Consider the following 21,650-nt stretch of genomic DNA (forward strand, 5'->3'; position numbering starts at 1 on the left):
ATTTTGTTATAACATGCATGTACGAACAGAGCATACATTAGATATGTAGCCCAGTGTTATTTTGAGACATCAAATAATTTACATCCCACGAAAACCTTTAAGGCACAGTCTTGTTAAGCTTACATGCTTCAGTTTCTGGTGTTGTCCAGATATTATCAGACTAGAACTCTTGTCAGACAATGTTATCTTGGTGTAATAAACTGAGGGGTAATGACTGATCTGCCCATCCATTCATCCTTCCTGCTCTGTTCTTGGCTTTCTGCGCCTGAACTAAACGTTTTCAGTTAATTATACTTTCCTGAGTATCTAGGGTGAACATGTTTGCTTTATTCGTTGGGCTTAAATGTAAATGTGTGTGAAACAGCAGTCCTTGAAGTTATCATTCTATTAATTTGTCCTACAGGTTATGAATCAGATGCTATTAGTTGAATTTATGATCCAAAATTCAACATTACAAAGAAAACAAAATACTTGATAGGAGATAATTAGCCAGACAGCTAGGATATCATTTGTTTTTAATGACTGACATAAGCAGGGAGTAGGAGACAGAGAAATGTTTACTGTTTCAAACTCTCAACCTGTCTTTAGTTGGTAGGAAAAGATCCAGTCACACACATTGGCTATCCTGTACCATTTTGCTGTTATTACAAACCTCAGTGTAATGTAACATCAAAATGATACAATCTATTTGTTTCCTTACTGAAAGAAACATGCACTTTGTATCTTTCATTTCAAAGTCTCCCAACAGTCTTCACAGTTAGTATTTGAAGCACAATTTGAGTTGGCCTAGAGGTCGCACCAATATCAATTGTCTCTATGTTTCTCCATTCATTTAAGGATATATGTACGGTACATGTATTCTAGTGCCAGAAATCTACAGAGCCAGTGCAGTGGTATAGTTGCAATTATAGGCATGTGTAACTGTTTTTATTAAATTCTCCACATCCCATAATTCTCCATTGCAGGAGTTCCATCTGCCAGGCCCACACCTAAATTATGCTCGCCTGGAGAGGCTGGAATGGACGGGCTCATAGCCAAGGACAGGCTGAGCTCCGCCCTAGCTGCCTATTAGGAAAAACAGAACCCAAATGGCACGTGCCTAGGCTAGAGTATTGGGAGACCCAGGTTGACATCCTCAGTGAGTCTTGAAACTCACTGGAAGATTTCTTTCAACCTTTCAGTCTTCCACAGCCTGACTTGCCTCTTGCAAAAGAGGAGGGCCATGTGTGCTGCCTTGCATTCACAGGAAGGGCAGAATATGAAATTAGCTAATAAACAGTAATGCATAATTACAGATGATGGACAATGTGTGAGTGAAGTCAGCCCACTCTTATATTAAGCAGTTGCTTTAGTATAAATTTAGGGCGGTCCCCAACAAGATCAGTCAAGTAGCCCTCTGTCTATCAGAAACGTTTGTAGCATAAGCTTGTTTCTTCAACTTGCCTGATCCTAGGACCCTCCTTCAACTATTGTCTTCAGTACAGGATCTACCAAACTTTCAATTGTTATGAACAGGATGTGTGTACGTTCATAGCCACAGAAATAACATCATGATACAAATCTCCGCTGTGCCATATTACACTGTTTTTATAGCACATACTTTTTTTCTTCTGATATTCTTATCATTTCAAGCATAGATCAGAATGATTACTCGTATTCTCTCTCAAGTTCACACCCCCCCACTCTACCATATTTTTTAGTTTCACCCTTATCATATACAGTAGGTTGCCCTGTGCTACAACTGTACCTTTTTATTATTAGACACAGACTTGTGTTATGCTACCTGTCTAGCCTCTTGGTGTATGCCACAGAAGTGTAGCACAACTTTATGCCTTTACCCCATGCCTCTTTGCCAGGGAGGCAGAGCTGTGACCTTTAGTGAAGATGGAACTGGATAACTGTTGCAATTCCTGCTGCCCACAATTGATGCTAGGCTCGGCACTGAGAGATGCCTGCTAAATGTGCAAGGATTGGGAGACACCATGGGCTGATGGTGGGACCAAGAGACATGACTCTGAACCAAACTTTTAAGAAGCATGAAGACAATTTACAGAGAAGTGAGACAGAAGAGGAAGGGGAAGAGAGAGAAAGGGGATGGTAATGTAACAGGAGTCTGTGGCCACTGAGAGAAGAGGAGACAAGAACTGGTGAAGTGTACGAAAAAGACCCTTGAAGAGGGCTGTCTGCACCCCACAGAGACCTTTGGAGCATGAATACTGTGGTGCCAAAGGCATTCAGGCCACGTTGCTTACAAGCATCATGACAAGGTCAGCCTTGTCTGTTCAGCCAGGAAGAATTTGCTTTCTCTGTGGGTAGAAGCATAGGAAGCTCTAATTTACATTAGGTCAGTGTATTTGTTTAAATAGACCAGTACTCACTATTCTAGGTGGACAGAGGCTTTCCATGATCACAGGCGGAGGTTTTTCACATCATCTGCTACGTGATCTTTTAAATGGGAGATAGCAAATATTGAACCTTAGATAATTCACATGCAAATATATGCTGCATGGCTGAGTTCCTTCCTGTTAAGCTGAAGTCAGAGAGGAAGGTTTACAATGACAGGAAGTGTGCTGGTGTAGCATTGAAGAAATAGAAAAGGGAAGTGACCACTGGGTTGGCAGGCAGAGGATGAAGGATGATAGGAAGGGGACAAATTGTATCCCATCCCTCCACTATGGAATTCTGTTCCCAAAAAGGTAGCACTGAGAAGGCAGCTTGGAGCATGAATTTGGTGGAGAAGCTGCAAGAAGGCAGATAGCCAGACAAGGTGACTGTGCTACATTTATAGAGGAATAGGTGATCTCTGAGTTTCTTCTTGTGTTACCTCCCTCCTTTATGAAGATAAACTTGATCTAACAGCAACCACAATCACAACAACAATGAGTACGACCTGCCTTAACTTGAACATTAACCCAGGTGTGTGTCATGACCCTGCTGACTTAATGCTTTTAGCATTGTTTTGAAGTAACTCAAAGGATGCCTTAATTAAGTGGTATTCATGTTCATATACCTATAATGCTACTTCTTAAAATGAAAGTTGTTCCTTGATGTGGCAGATAAAGGACAGTATTCACTATGGACATATGTGTGATGTCCATACAGCACTGTTTCACTTCCTGAACCAATAATGTATTACTATCCTGTTTAACTTTTGCAGTTAACTCTATGTCCCTGTTTCTCTGGCATTTTAATGATAGTCTTAAAACAAGGAAAATTTGGATGTCAAAGGAGTATTCAAACAGAAGCTCTCAATTCAGTTATAGCCCTCTTATGCATTTTTAATGGTGCAACAGAATGTCCTGGCTGTGACTTAATCCATGTGTACTGCTGCTCCTTACTGACTCTGCAGTGATTTGTGGTATGCTTGTGCTGCTTTCCAACATGGGAATGAAAGGTTAGGGCATTTTGTGACAGGTGGCTTGACACATTGAAGTATTGGTTTTAATAGTTCATTTCCCCCTGAATGGGAAAGTTTTTGAAAACAGCAAACTATTAAACTGTGTCATTTGTGTCTGCTCTGTTACTATCACACTTTAGTTGGGCTGTAGGATCTGTGATTTTTTAAAAGTCTTAATAGACAGTCTACATTTATTGTCATCCCTGCTTCCTGGAGAGAAAGGGTGGGGTTTTCCTGTCATCCTGAACATAAAGTTTAGAATGATAGTGGTGTATCAGCTCTGTTATCCTCCCTAGATATGGAACAAAATGGAGACAATCTTGTGTAGGATTGGCCACCCGAGGAGGAATGATAAGTGTCACTATGTTTTTATCAAGACTCTGTGTAGCACTGAACACTCCAGGTACCCAAGTAGTTTCAGATTCCCAGAAATACTTGAAAAGCAGGAAAGTTGTCTGATATATTTTTGTCTCTAAGGCAGACATAGCATTACGAATAAATTATAAGGTCTGGTGCTGCTGCTGTGCTCTTGACCAAGCGGAAAGTGTATGCGTTTGTAGAAAGTACATTTGTAGATTTTTTTAAAGTCCAGTTAGTTCATTATTGGTGTGTCCAGGGCTTAGGTGGACTCCCATAAAAGGATACATGCAGATAACCTCTCCAGTAGAAAATATTAAATCTGAAAGACCAAGGAAATATTTTCTGAAATGTTTGTTTACTTGCTGATTTAAATGCGTTCATTTTGCTTGCCCAACTCCTGCCTTTTCTGAAGTTACACTGTCAGCTTCAGTTCAGAAGTAGCAGCTTGTGCTACTTTGGGTGCACTCATGAGTTTTCATTTGTGTCACCTTTCATTGGAACATGTTGTCTGTTCTGAGCCAAAGTTGTTACAGTTTCTTCCTGTCTTCAGTTGTCTTTTCATCTTCAACTGCCACACTGTCTTCGTACTATTCTGTGTATATTTATTGATGGCCTTTGATGGCTACTGATTCCAGTTTTTCCTTAACACAGTTAATACATGAATAATATTTATGAAGCGTGCTGAGCAGGAGGATACCTTGTTTCTGATCAGGCGTACACACAGAATGTATGAAACTGGGTGCTTTTTAAAGTTTATGATTAGATTTTTGTCAATGCATCCCATGTTTGTTTCTTCGTTTTCTTTTATTGCAATCCTTGATGTTAAAATCTCACTCTAAGTTCAGTAACATGTATGCTTTTTTGTTTTTAAATGTGTTGTTTTCCACTGTAAATGTGCATGTATTTGAGTTTGTAAGATAATTTTTTTTTAAATTTACATTGACAGTGCCACAAGCTTATGCTTGGGAAAGAGTACAATCAGCAAAGAATTCATCAGTTTCCTAATTGGCTTGTTAGTGATGTGTGAAAACTTGCAAGTTTTACCGTAATGAATATAACATTGAATTTCACAGCTATTTGTCAGTGTGTGTTCCTGTGAAATAGTTTTTGGGAGAATGGGGGATTTTGTGGAGAAATCTCAGAATGGGTTTATTTTTAAACAGCGTTAGAAAGCTGTGAGTTCTTCAATAGCATCTTGTACTGTCAGAACAGAATTTTGAAGAGTGTAAATGAAAATGGAATGGGGCCCAGAAATGTAAAACTTGGTTTTGCATTTAATTGTTGGAAAAAAGAAGTTTACTTTGTTCCCGATTTCATCATGTCTGAGAGGAAGCAAAACTGCTAAACATTTTGATTATTTAATGGAGTGTATAGGGAGATAATGGAGTTGGTTGTCAAAAATGCAAGTATTTTGAAATATGCTTAGACATATCTCCATTTATAGTAAGTTATTAATGTCATTGAAAGACTGACCTAAGGTTTTTAAAAGAAGCTGTTAATCTTTGTCTACTCTGAATTGATGGTTGGTAATGATTCCTAACTTTTACGTGACTCCTATGATTAAAATGCATAGTCTGACTTCAAGAGGCAAGTTCTTTTAGACATGGTACAACATCATAGGACCTAATTTAAAGCCAGCAAGTCTGATCAAGGAATGATTAAGTTTGTTTTAATTTAATACATTAGCTGAAATCCAGTTTGTAGCATAAGCTTTTGTAAGTGAGCCTCGTGGCGCAGTGGTTAAAATGCTGTACTGCAGCTAAAACTGTGCTCACGACCTGGGGTTCAAATCCCAGGTAGCCGGCTCAAGGCTGACTCAGCTGGGGGGGGGGGGCAATGTGTAGCCTGTATAATTAAAAATTGTAAACCGCCCGGAGAGTGCTTGTAGCGCTATGGGGCGGTATATAAGTCCGATAAATAAATAGATAGATAGATAGATAGATAGATTAGATAGATAGATAGATAGATAGATAGATAGATAGATAGATAGATAGATAGATAGATAGATAGATAGATAGATAGATAGATAGTGTAAGTTTCCATCTGTTCTTCCATGGTAAACAAAGTGCTGTTGCTACAGTTCTTGAGATGTGTGTGTTTGTGCGTCTATACATGCACCAAGCTGGCATGCTCACATAACCCCAAGGATTGTGGTAGCAGCATTTTGTTTACCAAGGAAAACTGGTGGAACATATAATTTGGCTTAACACTGCAAACAAGATTTTGGCCATTGTTGTAATTTGTTCACTTTCTTAATTAAAATGGAATTTGTTTTAACAATATGAACTATGTACTTTTGATATTATAGACTGATATCAATGTTTTTTCATTCTAGGTTTTTATTGAGAAAACACAGTGTTTTCGTGTTGTGTGCAGGCTTCAGTCGTGGAAGAACTGTCTACCATGTGGTAGGATACAAAACTTGTGGATTCTTTTATTTTTGAGCTTCTGGATTATAAAGAGGGAAACAGCAGAAATGGGGAGGAAAAAAATACAGATCACAAGAATAATGGATGAACGGAACAGACAGGTGAGAAATGGTGCTTCCTGAAGAACATAGTTTATTAATGTCAAAGTGCATGCATTCACTTCATCTAAGATTTAACACAACTAGTATATGAGGACAAGCTCTGCTCCTGTTCCGTCCCTGTGTCCTTTGGTTATCTTTGATGTATAAGTACTCTGGCGACTATGTGAAGTATCTGGTTATGCATTTGGCTGCTAAGCAGGGAGGGGAAAGGTTCAAAGAAGACAGTGGGAACATTTTGTTTGATTCAGAGAGACCTAGCAGAACATTTAGTCGTTCTTGGATTACTGTGTTCAAAGATTATAGTTATCATTTTTACTGGCACCTTTCTACCCTCCTTAGTTTTGGGGTAATAATGGCAAAGCAAAATTGCCTGGAGATGGAGGCTCTTTTCTAGGTTTCTGATTGCTTTCAGATTCACTGGTGATACTTTTAATCATTTCAGACTTGTAGGTGGGGCAGTTGTGCCTTTCTCTTCCAAATGAGTAGAATTTATGAAGGAAAGGGTGTACACTGGGCTAAATCCAATTCCTGCTAGAAAAGATCTGTTGACATTAATGAAACTTACTAGTCACAAAGTAATATAAACTACTGATTTTAGTGGGTGTACAGTCACTGAGATAAAAATTTGATTTAGCCTATTACAATAAAGAGATAATAAAATGAGAAGCAAAAATTGTCCATATTGATATGATCTTATGCCTTGCCCTCGTAGTAGAGTGTTCCTTCTCTCTTTTTCTTCTTCTGTCATATGCTTGAGATTGCAAGCCTGTAGGCATAGACTGTTCCAGTTTTTATTGATGTAGGAGCCTTTTCAACTGAAGAGCTGGTTGAAAATGTTTATAAGTTAGTAAATGCATGATTAATTTGCCCAAAATATGATATAATAGCTCTCTGCACTTCTGCACTTCTGCATGGACAGAGCACATGCGGTTGTTAGTTGTGGACATTTCTTTGCTTTCAAACAAGGGTAGCACATTACATGTCTAAAAGGGTGCACAGTGCTAGAGGTGAGATAAACAAAGCCATCTCTGCCAGTGTTTTGCATGAGAGCAGTACTGATTTATTAATTTTCATGGAGAGTGATGGTGACATCTGACTGTACTTGGTTCAGTAGGATACAATGCACTAGTAAATGCTGTTTTTCCGAAAATAAGACCTAACCTGAAAATAAGCCCTAGTACTGTATGATTTTTCAAGGTGCTCAAAATATAAGCTCTACCCCCAAAATAAGCCCTAGTTAAGGGAAACCCCACCCTCTGCCAAGGACTCATTGTGCAGCAAACAGGATTGACTCCATTTCGTCTGTGTGGCTCAGCAGGATCCATACTTCCCCTCTCCCTACCACCTCAACAAGCAGGTGTTTTCCTGAAACAAGACAGAAGCCATCTGGTCCTGCAGTGGAAGGGGTTTGAAGCCAGTTCATGTTGGGGTCCTTAACACCAATATCACCGCCGCCACCACCACTCCCCCCTCCCTGGAGGGTCACAAGAAATTCAGGCTGGAATTCAGGGTTTAGAGAGTTATGATGATGTTCCAGAAGATGACATGACTACATTGGAATAAATGTAGATTGTTGTACATGAAAAAATAAAACTTCCCTTGAAAATGAGCCCTAATGCATTTTTGGAGCAAAAATTAATATAAGACCCAGTCTTATTTTCGGGGAAACATGGTAATGACTGTAATGTATGTTATGTGTTGCTATAATTTCCCGTTTTGAGAGTCCTGATGGGCAGAAAGACAGTAAACCAATGTTTTTAGTAAGTTATTTTGAGGGGTGCAGTGTCTTCTTAGAACTTTTTTTTTTTACTAATTATACAGTAAGGAATGTGTTAAATTATTTCTTTTCAGTTAGGATTATACCTAAACTCCTCCTGTGGTCTACAGAGTAACTGATACTCTGGGGGATTATAATTAACACAAGACTGTCATTGTAGTGGCAATTAGGCACTCTTATCTGCTTGAATGAGCTGTGTGCCATTCATATAATTGAGGTAACCTGAGTAAATGGTTGTAAACTGGTTATCAAAGTAACTCTGTGTCAATGTTGCCTTCAATATCAATGACGAACGTATGTGGGAAGTGTTTACTTTTTCATATGAAGAATATGAAATAATTTTGCCATATGTAAAACATAAAATTTCTAAATACTTTTTTCAGTGTCTGATTTAATTGACTACTGAGCCAAGGCTTTAACTGTTTTCACAAAGTTAATATATTATGTGGTGCTAACATAGTAGTGATAGCAATAATAATGCAGTAGACAGAGCGGAAGAGATTTGCTCAGAGACACAGCACTCTTGTGAGACAGTGTGAACCAAAACCATGAATTTGACTATCCTTAAAGTAGTATGTACTTTCCACTCGTATACTTAAAAAGTGTGACAGAAACTGTCTTTGAGAAATATGCACACAGATTGCTTCCTGGTGAAGTTCTGAGGTTTTTGAAGTTATCTTCTGTTTTCCTGTATCCCCATCCAAATGCTTTCAACGTGGATTCTGCTCTGTTTCATGCAGTTATGTATATTCTTTATGTTATCTTTTCATTTCTGTTAGATCTGTTTATTTTGAACAAGGTATACTGTTTTGTACCTGTATTCCAGTTTTGAGTATTATCCTGACAAGTAAGATTCCTATCAGATCAATTTTTTTCCTTTAGTAGGGTTTCAAATTCATCCTGCCTGTTTCCTATGCTTCTTCATATATAGAATACAGACAAAATAAATCATGAGTTTTGTCTATATTTGTATTTTAACTTCTGAATATCAAGTAACTTCCACTGTCCGCCATCTTCTTTTGTCACACATGTTCTTAAGCACAGGCCAGAATCTTGTCCAGCAGATTCTATCTACTCTCTGTCATCATGCGGATATATGACTTTACTTCTCTTGGTTTGTGGATAAGAGGTGTGTAATACATGGATCTGCCACATGATTAAAGAAATCTTAGTGCATCAGTTTATGAATTAATTTAAATATTGGTTTATTGGGCTGATTGTTTTGAAGACATCACTTTACTGCGTATGTGCATGTTACTCATTCATTTCCAGGCCCACTTCAACATATATGCTGCTAGAAGGGAGACTTGTCAATAGTGCCACCCCCGCCCCCAATAAATGGAATGACAACTGAGGAGATCTCTAGCATTCTCATTATATATATTTATTTGCCAGGCTAAGACTTTCTAGTCTTGGCAGGCACTTAGTCTTCAGACTTGCTTTTAGTGGCCAAAATCTTGTTGGGTGAGCTCTGCGTGTGCAAGGGGAATAGCATGATTGTCAATTGGAGATTGCCACTGATTAAAGACTTTTTTCTCCGGGTCCATGTGATTTTTATCTCATTGCATGTGAGCTGCGCACATTCTGGAAATGAATAAAAGTCTTTACTTAATAGCAACCTGTTGCTAATGGAGACATTATGCCCATTGCACAGGTGCAGCTATGTAACAGGATTTTATTCAGTGTTTTTACTGATGCCTCTTGACATCTTAATGTTCTAAGACTATCATTTTGATTGCTTTGTTGGTATTTTTATCAATTTGTCCTTTCAAATTCATAAACTGCTCTAAGAGCATTTGCCCGTTATAAAATCAATAAATTTAATAAGTAAATATATAAAGTATATATATAAATATATTTAAATTTCATTTATATATATATATATATATATATATATATATATATATATATATATATATATATATATATATATATATATATATTTAAATTTTCATTATGATTGTTGTAAAAATAGGCATAGCTTTTTGTTTTAAAAGGATTACTATAATATGTCTCTTTCTTAGAGGATCTCACCTACTTTGAGTGAAGGAATAATGCCTTTCCTTAAGAATTTAAGAAATGGAATACCCTTTTAGTCATGTTTGTATATTGCTCTGATTTATTTATACTAATTTTGCAGCACTTGTAATAACTTCATTTGATATGCTTTGTTACTTCCCAGAAATGAATAGAAATTGGATTCAGTGACATCTCTAGGCATTGACCGCTTTATTGTGGTCAGTTCCTAGAGCCTAAGAATACAAAATAAGATATTATTGTCAAGTTCCACATTGAATCAAAAGTGAAAATGATCATTGGTTGCTCTGAATTAGCCATGTATATACTGTATCTAATAGGTATTACATTTTTTCATAGGTGTGCTAACATTTGATCTTGAAGATGTTTTGTTCTTAATTGGCTATGCAGCGTAGAATCTCCAGATGCATATTCTGCTTTGTTTTCTCCTCTCTGTGGGTAGAGCTGGCCATGCTGCATTTTACTTCAGTCCTTAATATGGGAATCTGGTTTCCAGATTCAGCTTAATTTTTAGTGTATGATAGATGACTTTTGCTCAGACTGAGGTGGTAAACATTTGAGTCTAGCAAGTTGCCTAGGACCACTTTGGAACCTGCCGTGCGTTTCACCCTCTATGGCTATGCTCGTGAAATTGGGTTGCATACCACAAGCCCTCCAGAACAAGCCAGAAATGCTGTTGACTTTTTTTTAATGGCTTGCTTCTGAATGGGGGATTGGGTTTTGGAGAGGTTATGTAACTTAGGGCTGCTATGTTGTCCACCTGTAGCTGAAGTCAGATCTCCAATAACATTAGTAGAATAGTTTCAGATCCCTCTCATTTTGATGGGCCAGTGTTGTTTTGCATCGTGAAGCAAAAACTACACAGATTAGCAAGTAATTCCATGGGTGGGCGGCTGCCTCCTACTTGCTTCCCATCATCCCATCAGCTGCTAATCCCCTTTCCTGCTATCTAAGACTATAAAAATCAGGGCAAGTACTGTTGACTTGTCTTGTCAGCCATCAAAAGCAAAAATTGCCAGTTGATATAACTTTGCTTATGCCTCTCTCTGCTTTCTGGTCTTAGCCAAGTGACGGAATAGGACTTGCTGTTGCCATAGTTGTGTATTTAGGTTTCCATGGTACAGTACAGCTTGCTGCCTACCCGCTCATCTTAAAGCTGGCAGCTGCAAGAGAATTTGGGCTGTTTCATTGTATTGTTTCATAGCTAATATTTTAGTAATTACATGTTCTAGTTTTAAATAGTCAGGACAGGTTCCCAGTATGGGATAACATGAAGTTGCCTGTTCATCGCTGCCACTTATAGGATGCCATAAAATAGCTTGAGCAGACTAGTGTAGGATTGGATTATTCTGTTTAGGATGAATGAAAGGTAGCCAAAGGCAGTTGTTAGCTTTTATTAAGAAGGGAAAGACTTCTTGTCCCAATGGCAATAGCTAAAAGAGGAGTGTGTGGAATTCATATGCCAGCAGCTTGGCACAGTTCTTTCCTTCTTACAGTTGAGTGCTCTTATGGGCAGGTGATTTATAAATAAAACTAACTAACTAAATTACAATATTCTTAAGCTCCAAATGTCCACATAGACAGTCATTAGACAAACCATGTAGTTGTCTGTATCTGCCTTTATGTTACAGCTATCATGACACGATAAAATGTGGTGCAAAAAACTTTGTAGATTAGCCTGAGCTCCTTGTAGGAAGAATTGCATAAAATGCTTTTCTTAGTGGTGCTTCAACATAGGAGAAACATTTTTGTGAATGTTCTGGTTTGTTGTGGGAGGCAAGAGATAACATGGGATGGGGAGGGCTAATTTTGGAAATGCTGGATGTTTGGGCTAAGGTTCTGGTTTACAACTAGACAATATTTGAGATATGTGAAGCTGTGTCCTGTTTTTACTGAAAAACTGCTCTGAAAGCTGTAATTGAAAGGGGTTGATCACCACTTTCCTTTGCAATTTATTCTGTGTGGAAGTCTTTTGAAGCCCTTCCTCATCTTTCTTTCTCTGTAGGGAGAAAGCAGCTTAGGGAGGACAGTTTGAGCAGTCTGGTGGCAGGAAGGAAGAAAGACAGTAAAACAATTTCTGTGCTTTTTGCGGAAACTGGCAGCTTGCTGTGGCTGCTTTTCAGTTTTTTTAAAAAAATGAATGGGGGTAGGGCTGCTCACATGTATCTTTGGCCCTTAAAGATAGCTTTAGATAGTAATGATTTGATGTCCTGTTCATCTTAATTTCACTTCTTTTTCCTGCTGCTAAGAAAAGATGTTAACTTTTATGAATAATCTGTGTATTTTGTTTTTTATAAGGCAAAGCCCTGTGTTACTGATACAGTAAATGAATAATAGCAACCAGGTTTTTTTTTCAGATGCTGCTTCATCATGTGGAGCCCTAATGCATGCATCCTAATGGAAAAACCAATTCCATCTGTCCTTAGAGCAGTGCTAGTGGTGCATTGACCTGATTGTAAAGTTCATTTATCTGAATCACATATAACTATTGCATTGAGTTAATAACTACGTTACAATTCTTCCCGAAAGTGCTTGTTTAACTTTTAGAGTATCTTGTTCTTAAGGATGTGTTACTTCTTTCTCAGCAACAGTTTGTTATAGTAAAACTCCTTCAGTTACTTCAGAATCATGTTAGTTGGTCAGACCCATAACAAGAAAATAGGCACTTCGTTAAGAACTTGAATAAGACATTAATACATATTTCAGGCTACCGGTAGAGCATTATAATTGGCTCAGAGAGATTGGAAGAACTGATCTGTACTGGAGGCAGGTGGACAGATAGAATATAATTTTTAATATCCATCTTTAGATCTGTTAATAACTCATTTCATTCAGTGCCACAATTTCTCTGGGCTTCTTAAATTATGCAGATGAATTCCTAAATAGTGCTTTGTAGCTAGGCGCTTTTTAGTTTTGTCACTGGCGGGCCTGAATATTCTTTTTCTAATTCTGATATCTGAAATATTTTTTGTCCTGTGTCTTGTCATAGAAGAACCTCAACTCTGTGCTCTGCTACAGAAGAATCTCGTCTAAGAATACAGAACTGTGTGAATTTCCTTTCTGGATGTATGCCAAGTTTATATATTGTGTGTATCTGTGTACTTTAATTGACTTTTAGTCCCACTTCTTACACATGTTTGGCCAGTGTCCTAAAAGGAAATACGAAAGCGCACATGGATGCTTTAGATATTTTTTAAAAGGCCTTTATAATTCTTCTGTTTATGCTTTTGCAGCAGAAATTCTGTGGCCCTGTGGGATCAGTCTGGTTATGTCTGCAGTTTTACATTCCTGCTTTTACAATATAATAGCTTTTAATGATGTCTGCCCTTAGTTTTAACAACTCTTATATTCCTTTAAGTAGCAAGCAGCGTCCTCAACTAAAACAATATTAAATCCTGTGCTGAAAGGCAATGTTGATACAATGTTCTTGTTGCAAAGCTGAATGTCAGACTTGCATTATGAAACAGTAAACACTGAAAAAAGCAATGTGTTCCTTCTCAAATTTGAAAGTCCAGATCCCTTTAAAATTAATTTCTTTTGCTTTGCAGTATCTGCAGTCTTTAATATCCCGGTTTCCCATGACAGCTTTTCCAGAAGATATGTTTAGGACTTACCTACATGTTACCCTAACATGTAGGTACAGTTCTGTAGTGAACTACTGTACTTGACTCCCTTGTTTTAGAGAATGGATAAAAAACTAGGAAGTCTGTGTAAAATGAGAAGTATATAGATCTTCTAATAATTCTGCATGTGTTTTAATCAGGCGGCTTCACATGGTTGCAAAATAGTAGAAGCTGCCTACAGTAAGCTGCCAGTAGGAAGGATAGTTTACTTATTTCTCTTTTTGAGCGTTTTGGAATCATCGCACAGATGTGAGTATATGTCTGCCAATGACCCTTGAAAGAGAGCAGACTTTCAAAAGCAGTTCATGATGCTATACTAAGTGTGCCATTTGATGGAGAAAAGTTAAAAATCTCACCAGTCATAACCAAATGCTTAGAGGTATTTAATAGGTATCTAATATAGTTCTTTGAATATTGTACCAGTCTCTCTTAAATTGATTGCAAGCAGCTATTTCTGAGAACATATACAATGTGAATGTACCTTTTTGTTATGCTTAAAGCTGATGTAGTTGAATTGTGTGCACATTACCTGATAATTGCCATTTAAACTGTTCTGTATGTTTTCTTAAAAAACCCTTTCTCTCCTCTCTTATGCAGGTGACCTTCACAAAAAGGAAGTTTGGATTAATGAAGAAAGCCTATGAACTGAGTGTGCTTTGTGACTGTGAAATTGCACTCATCATTTTTAACAGTTCTAACAAACTCTTTCAGTATGCGAGCACAGATATGGACAAAGTTCTTCTCAAATACACAGAGTACAATGAACCCCACGAGAGCAGAACCAACTCAGATATTGTTGAGGTAACAGTTGTAACAATGAATGAATTTTGCCTTATTTAATTCTGGAAAAGTGAACCACATGTACCCTGAATGTTAAAGAAAGTAATTAAGACTGTTGTTTTTCATAATTTACATTGATTTCTTTGAAGTGCTGAAGCTGTACCTGAAGGAACCTTATGAAGGAACCTCTGCCTAAGAATTGTGACCGAGACATTGACTACTATAATTCGTTGCTAAAAAGTTGCATTTTCTTTAACTATAAAATATGTGTATTTTGATAAAGCAGGGCTTTGCTAATGAAGATTTAGCCTATGGATGGAAGTAATAATCTGTTTGCTATGAAATTTCAAGTAAGAAACTTTGGTTTGAGAGTGCATATAACTTCAAATTCTGTGTGTAAAGGAAGTTAAATAAATGTGAGCATCCTCATCCTGAGGCAACATAACAGGGCTTCTGGGCAGTATGTTCAGTAACCTGTTCCTACTACAGTGACGTTCTTGGCTGAGATGAAGAGGATATGAGGCTTTAATCTTTGCGTGTGTTCTGTTCAGTCAAGCTTGTTTTAGCTGCATGCAATTTAAAACAATTTTGTTTAGAAAGCTTTTCCTGCTAGATTTATTTAGGTTTATTTCTTTGACTTTAAAACTATGCATTGCAGGTTATACAGTATTTGTGGCATTAATTGAGGAAAGGAAGGAAGTATTTCATACTCAGGTGTATATAGTCTCAGAATTTGATGGTTTTTAGAAGTGGGAACACTGCAACACCATAATTATAGAGAGTTCTTCAAATGTGAGATGAGGTTAGCACAAGACTTTAATATTCGTTTGGCTTTATATTGCTCCACCTGCCCCGTCAAGTATAATTATTGTTAAAAATTATAATATAAAAAATTGATTGGCTTTGTTCAGTCCAGGAAAAATGGTACACCTTTAGGTAGTTTCTCTCTTTTTACTAAAGTAACATTAAGTTTTCCAGGTAAGGATGGGTGGGAATAGCTATTCTTAGCCAACATTCTTAAGAATTGTTCATCTCAGGTATTTTTCCGTTTTTGAGTTGGCAAGTATTATGTAGAACTCTGAGCATATTTGAAGATATGTATGGGTGGCCAGGATTTCTGTTAATTTTGCATTTATCCAAGAGCTGTTGTACATGAAAGCATCTTGGTTTTTCTTAACCAAGGAAAATTATTAACCGCATTACCTAAATCAGTGCTTTAACATTCAGTGCTAATTTCTCCTCTTCAGTAGGATATTTAAAATATCATCTGAGGTACTCATAAAATTTATAAGTCATGCAATAACTTCTTAGACTTTCAGAAACTGCATTTTGCATTTTCTTCATCTGTTACTCATAATATGCAAATCAGCCCCAATCCTGTTTGCTGTTTACGTAAATGCAATTGTGTAGGTTGCCACATTTGATTGACAAGAGGCAGGTGGGATAATCAGGTTTCCAACTGACATGTGACTGGCATCATCAGTTAGCCAGAAATCCCATGATTCTTCTTATGCACACATAAATATCCAGTAGGATTCTGGCCACTTGAAAGGTTTTGAGTTTGAGAGGAATGCATTTACTACAATATGGTAGTTCTATCCACTGTAAAGATTTCCATATTACCTTATTGACATACGTGAATTTGTGAATCGTAAGGACTGCCTCTTCCCCCCCCCCCCAGCAGCTAGTGTCAATGGTTACTTCTGGTTTGTTCCACCACCTTCTGGAAGCTTAAGGACTTTGCTTGTGCCTGTTAGCAAAGTGGACAATGTGGAGTGGCAGTTACCAAGGGAAAATTCTAATTTTCTAACCCCACTTCCTCCACCTTGGATAGAACTAGCTTTTAAGGGAACACCTATAATAGAATATCAAGCAAAATCCAAAGAGACAAACTAAAACAAAACAAGACAAAAATATGTGGCATTTTAGAGACAATTATATTTTAATGTGAGTTTTTCATGAATCTTTCTTGGGGAAGAACTAGGATTTGTGAGTAATGTCTTTTAGTGTACAGGAGCTGTTTGCTTTACAGATAGGCTTTATGTCACCTCTCTTTCCTTTATGGTTGGCTGTAATTTCCTTAGAAATCCAGCTAGAACTGTTTTGAGGAGGGTGACCTGCTTTGTCTTAAGACTCCAAGCTGTTTTATTTTTGACTGTCTGCTTTGTTTATACAGTGTTTTTTTAAAAAACAATTACCTTGCCCTAGCTTGTTCAGTAGGAGTACACTTTATTTTCTTAAACCTGATATCTATGTGTTCCTATATGATAAAAAGCAAGGGAAGTTCCCAAATAAGTGATTTTGGCTTTAAGCAAAAAAGTTATAATTGAAAGTGCACCCCTGAAAGGAAGAAAATCCAGATTACAGATCACACTTCCTTCAAAAGATAGCTATATTGGCACATTTTTCTGGTATCATCTGGAAGTCATTTTTCTGGTATTATAGTATGATTTAATAAATTCATAAATTCCACTCCAAAAAAACACTGCATCATAATCTCACTAGCCACCCTGTTCCCTCTATATAATACCAGCAGTGATGTGGAAGAGCTGAGTTGAACTCAGGCTTTGATTGTATTAACATCTGCAAACAGCAGATGTGTCATGCAGTTCTGTCTACAGTTACATAATCTTAGTCAAATGTGATTGGTCTCATTGAGGGGAAGGAAGCCTAATGTTTAATAGGCTTAGTTCTAGAGAAAGTAGATTTGGTTCCCCCCCCTTTTTAAGAATCAAAAAGTAGATCTAACCTCTTTGTTTTTATTTAGAGTGGAAATAGAGATATGGAAAGTGCATCAGTGTGTTCATGTTTTGAATGAGAAGGAGTTGATCTATGATCTCAATTTCCTTGTTTTTTGGCAATGTAGCTTCAGTCATGATTCCATACCTTAAATGGAAAGCTTTTTTCTTTCTTTCTGGGAACATAAATTAAGGCCCCAAAAAGTAAACACACTTGTTATCAATTTGTGTTCTTCTCTATAAAAAAATAAGCTTGGTTTTCTAATATCATAGTAGCATCTAACTACTATTTGAAATGGGGAAAAGCAATTTTTTTTTTTTTTGGTTTGGATGAGTGGATAGAAGCAGAAATAAATTGCAATACTTCATTGACCTTCAGCAGACCTTATTTTATGTAATTGTATAGCTATGTTTCACAGCTCGTGGCATTGTGCCAGCATCAGGAGCAAACTTGGATCTGGCACAGTGATAACCTTCAATATTGTGACATCGAGGACTCTGTACAATGCAGTGGGTCATGCCAAGGGTATCTGATGTATTGACAGCATTGGATGAGACGCAGAAAAATGAGCGCTATGGGTAGTCCTGTTAAGGATCGTAGAGATCAAAAGATTTCAAGGAACTGAGGAAGATGGCAGCATATAGACAGGGCTTTCCTATAGGCTACTATATAAGTGGTTTTTCTGAGGCTGGATAGGGCTATAACCCAGATCTAGGTGATCTTTTAGCTGCCAAGGCACACAAATGATGTTGATCAATGCATTTTAAGTCCAGTTAGAAGAAGGATATGAAATAAAATTGCACCTGCTACATTTGAGTTTGTGGTAAGGACGTAGTACTAACTTACAGATAAACAGTGAATCTTGTGTAGTGAATTAAGTCATCTCCCCCCTCCCCTGTGACTTGGTAGGTAAGTTTCTGTTATCTGGAAGATGGTTAATTAATTTAGATCTTTGATGTCCCACAAATGAAAACATAGGCATTTGTAGATAGAAAGTTAGTCAAAATATCTTTGAGGCAGGATTGAATTAGGAAGAAAAGGTCTGATTTTTAGGCATTATTCCTAAAATGTTCCCAAAAGATTTATTTATTTATTTGCTTGTTTGCTTGCTTGCTTGCTTGCTTGCTTGCTTGCTTGCTAGAGGTGACTTGGTAAGCCATGCTCACCTACAAAAGAAGTTACTGATCTAATGTTACTGTATAGCACTATTAGAATTATTTGTCAACCCACCTACTCTCATCGTATTACACATTCATTTCAAGGGGACTGCTGAGGCAGCTGACAAAGAAGAAATGAAAGAATTGTTTGCACCCTTTTAATGTATGCTTATATGTTGTGGTTGTTGTGGGTTTTTCAGGCTCTTTGGCCGTGTTCTGAAGGTTGTTCTTCCTAACGTTTCACCAGTCTCTGTGGCTGGCATCTTCAGAGGACAGCACTCTGTGCTCTGGTGTAGTTGGCTTGGGAGTGCAGTATTTATATTATGCCAGCATCAGGAAATTATGTTCATAGTTTATGTTCATAGTTTAGTTTTATTCTCGGAGAGTAACAATGTAAATTGTTTTATTCTTGGAGAGTAACGTAATTTCAGAGCTTCCAAGCTCTGAAATTACATTGCACTCCAGCTAGTTCCATCCTCTTCGATTCAGTACAGTTTTTGCATCAATTGAAAGTGACACCGTTTGGTCAGTTGACTAAAACATGACCTACCTTTCTTGTTTGTCCTGTGTTACACTAATTGGCTTCTCTTAGTTATATTCTTGTTTGTCCTGTGTTACACTAATTGGCTTCTCTTAGTTATATACAGGGGAGGAAGAAATTTTTCATGTCTTAAAACTTAAAATATAAAGTTAAATGTTGAAATCCATCTGAATCTCAGATGGCACTGAACCTCAGGCCTTACGTTCCATAGACCAAGAGATTACGCCAAGTGCAGTGATACATCTTGTTGGAATTCATAAGGTAGGCTATGAGCCTGCCTAAGCAGTCCTAGCATGTTGGGAAGTTGCTGGTCACTAGGTCTTCTTACATCAGAAGGGTGATTAGATCCAATTCTGAGAGCTTTATGAGATTGACAGACTTTGGGTATCTTGATAGGGAGAAGGACTATTTCTGTCTACTTGTGTTTCATATGTCAGATGATTGGGTATTTCAGGAAGTATCAGGAAGGAGTAGAATAGTCCCTTCGGCCAGTTTGCTGTCAGTACACCTGTGTATACAAAACAAGTTTCTTCCAGTATCTTGCCGTGAACTTCAAGAGTGTAGCATTTTGGTGTGCTGTGATGAGGTTATGGGGTAGTATAGCAAGAACTTCCCTGGGCCTCTTTTGAACCTTCTGTCTGTGATCTTGAACAAGTCTGAGACAACTCTCCTTGATTCTCTTTCTGGCAGTTAAGCTAAACAGCTTGTACATTGAGAATCCCTATCATCTGTTGAGGATAAGACCACTCTAGGCGGCTTACAAACAAACATACAGCAGTGTATATAAAAACAGTTCTACAAAAGAATTGAAGAATTCATTGCCTGCTTTCTCAGACTTCTTGATGTCTGTTTGTGGATGCAGATCTTCACAACAGCTGTACCTGTCCTAATTAGAGTATATTGATCCTGTAATTGTGGTTTGGAGTAAAGGAAGGCCAACTAGATGGTTTGATGGTTCATCTATCTATCTATCTTTCCCAAAAATGAATCCTCTGCGATTTTCTCTGCTGAGGGCCACTCACTGGTTAAGAGGATGTTCATCATCACTGTCGAACAGCTAGCTTCTGAGATGGGAAGGCGGTTAGCTCACCATCGCTGTGAGTGTTGGACTAGAATAGACATAAGGGTTCCTGGGTTGAAGTGCCTCAATATCTCTACCCAGAAGTGCAGGAAGTAAGTCTAGAGAGGTTTTTAATGAAGTCTTGCCACCCAGTGAAGGTCCAGAGAAGAAACAGAAATCTGTTGTCTTGGATAGTAGGGGTTTGACCATTTCAGTCAACGAGGCCACCCACTCTAGTGTCAGAAAGATTCTGTATTTTTCCGCAGGTGAGAGCTCATGGGGCAGAATTAAAGTGCTCTTCTGGTTCAGCAGGAAGCCAAGCTTTAAAGGGCCTATAATGTCTCCTTTATGCCATGTAAACACTTAGGTTGGAAGTAGAAGCACATTAAGATATGTCGTTATCTATATGTACTTCTCAGTGCAGATGGCTCCTTGATGCTTCTTATCCAGACATACATCCAGCCTGGGTGTACAGTTCCCACTTCAGCAAGGAATTCGAATGTGCAGAAGTTCACTTTAGCTAATGAACTCTTGTGCTGCATCAGGACAAGTTTTATAATAAAAGTTGGCTAAGTACCTAGCATATTAGTGTCCTAATATGTACCTTTCCTTTTCAAGAAATCTGCATTTTTGTTGAGCTGTGGTCTTAATGTTAGTCCCTTAATGATGCAGGAATGCATTTTGTGAGTGTGTAGCTACAGGTTATACTGTTCAAAGCTAATTCTCACTTCCAAAATGTGCAGCACAAGGACGTAGGTGTGTTTCTGCAAAGCAGATGGATGGTGTATCTCGAGGATATTGGCTCACGCCACACGACTTAAACAAGGATGATGATTGTCTGCGGCTTTGGCATGTAGATGTGCTATTGTTCTTGTTTATTACACCTTGCTTTTGTCTCTGGGCTGAGGTGCAAATGAAAGGACAACATTGCAATAATTTCATATATTTCTCATCTTTTGAGAATTCACTAATGGCTTCCATGCTCTCTTAAACATTAGTGTGAAGTTGTTTAAACTCTGCACAGTTTTAGCATTTCCTGTGATGGCTTCAGTGGAAGCAAATTCCGTCTTGGCACATGGAACTAACCTGTCAGACACTGCTGCAGATGACTGTGATGAGTATGCATGATGGAAGAGCAACATCTTCAGTATATAAGATAGGCATGAGAACTCTGTTTCAGACAAAAGACTGCAGTCCCTTGTGGGCTGGCCTTCTGGGGGGCCATATTCCATTAACAGGCAGAGTTAAAGTGAAACTGAGTGGGGTCACGCCATGCTCTTCCTTCCAGCTGCATAACCACTATTCATGTATACATCTTGCCTTTTTCTCTCACGTTCCTTGCTCCTGTGCAGCAGTTAGGCCTGAGACAAGCCTCTTGTTGTAGCTAGTGGGAAACTAAAAAAAAAAAAAGCTTAAATACCATGTGTGCATATGTGTATCACAGTCTGTAGAAAAGAAGGGTTAACCCTTTCTTTACACCATGCTGGAGCAAGTACATTGGGGGGGGGGGACTCCCATTAGAGTAAATAAGATTTTTTTCCCCAAGTCTAATTGCCACATTGGGGTGGGAGAAAGAAACTGTGGTTCATAAGAAGGGTGGGGATAACCCAGTTTCTCTCTGTGTGTGTGGCTGTTAGGTGTTCCCGAAA

General features: G+C 38.0%; 1 protein-coding gene across 1 annotated transcript in view; it reads left to right on the forward strand.

Annotated features, from left to right (window-relative positions):
* The window catches only part of MEF2A (myocyte enhancer factor 2A), an 86,131-nt gene that overhangs the window by 16,838 nt on the left and 47,643 nt on the right, over positions 1-21,650 (forward strand). The window contains 2 exon segments of the mRNA XM_078381121.1: positions 6,093-6,287; positions 14,322-14,525. Of these exon segments, the coding sequence (XP_078237247.1) occupies positions 6,234-6,287; positions 14,322-14,525 (258 nt within the window). The 5' untranslated portion in view covers positions 6,093-6,233.

This window comes from Pogona vitticeps, chromosome 12 (assembly GCF_051106095.1).
Source record: "Pogona vitticeps strain Pit_001003342236 chromosome 12, PviZW2.1, whole genome shotgun sequence".
NCBI lineage: Eukaryota > Metazoa > Chordata > Lepidosauria > Squamata > Agamidae > Pogona > Pogona vitticeps.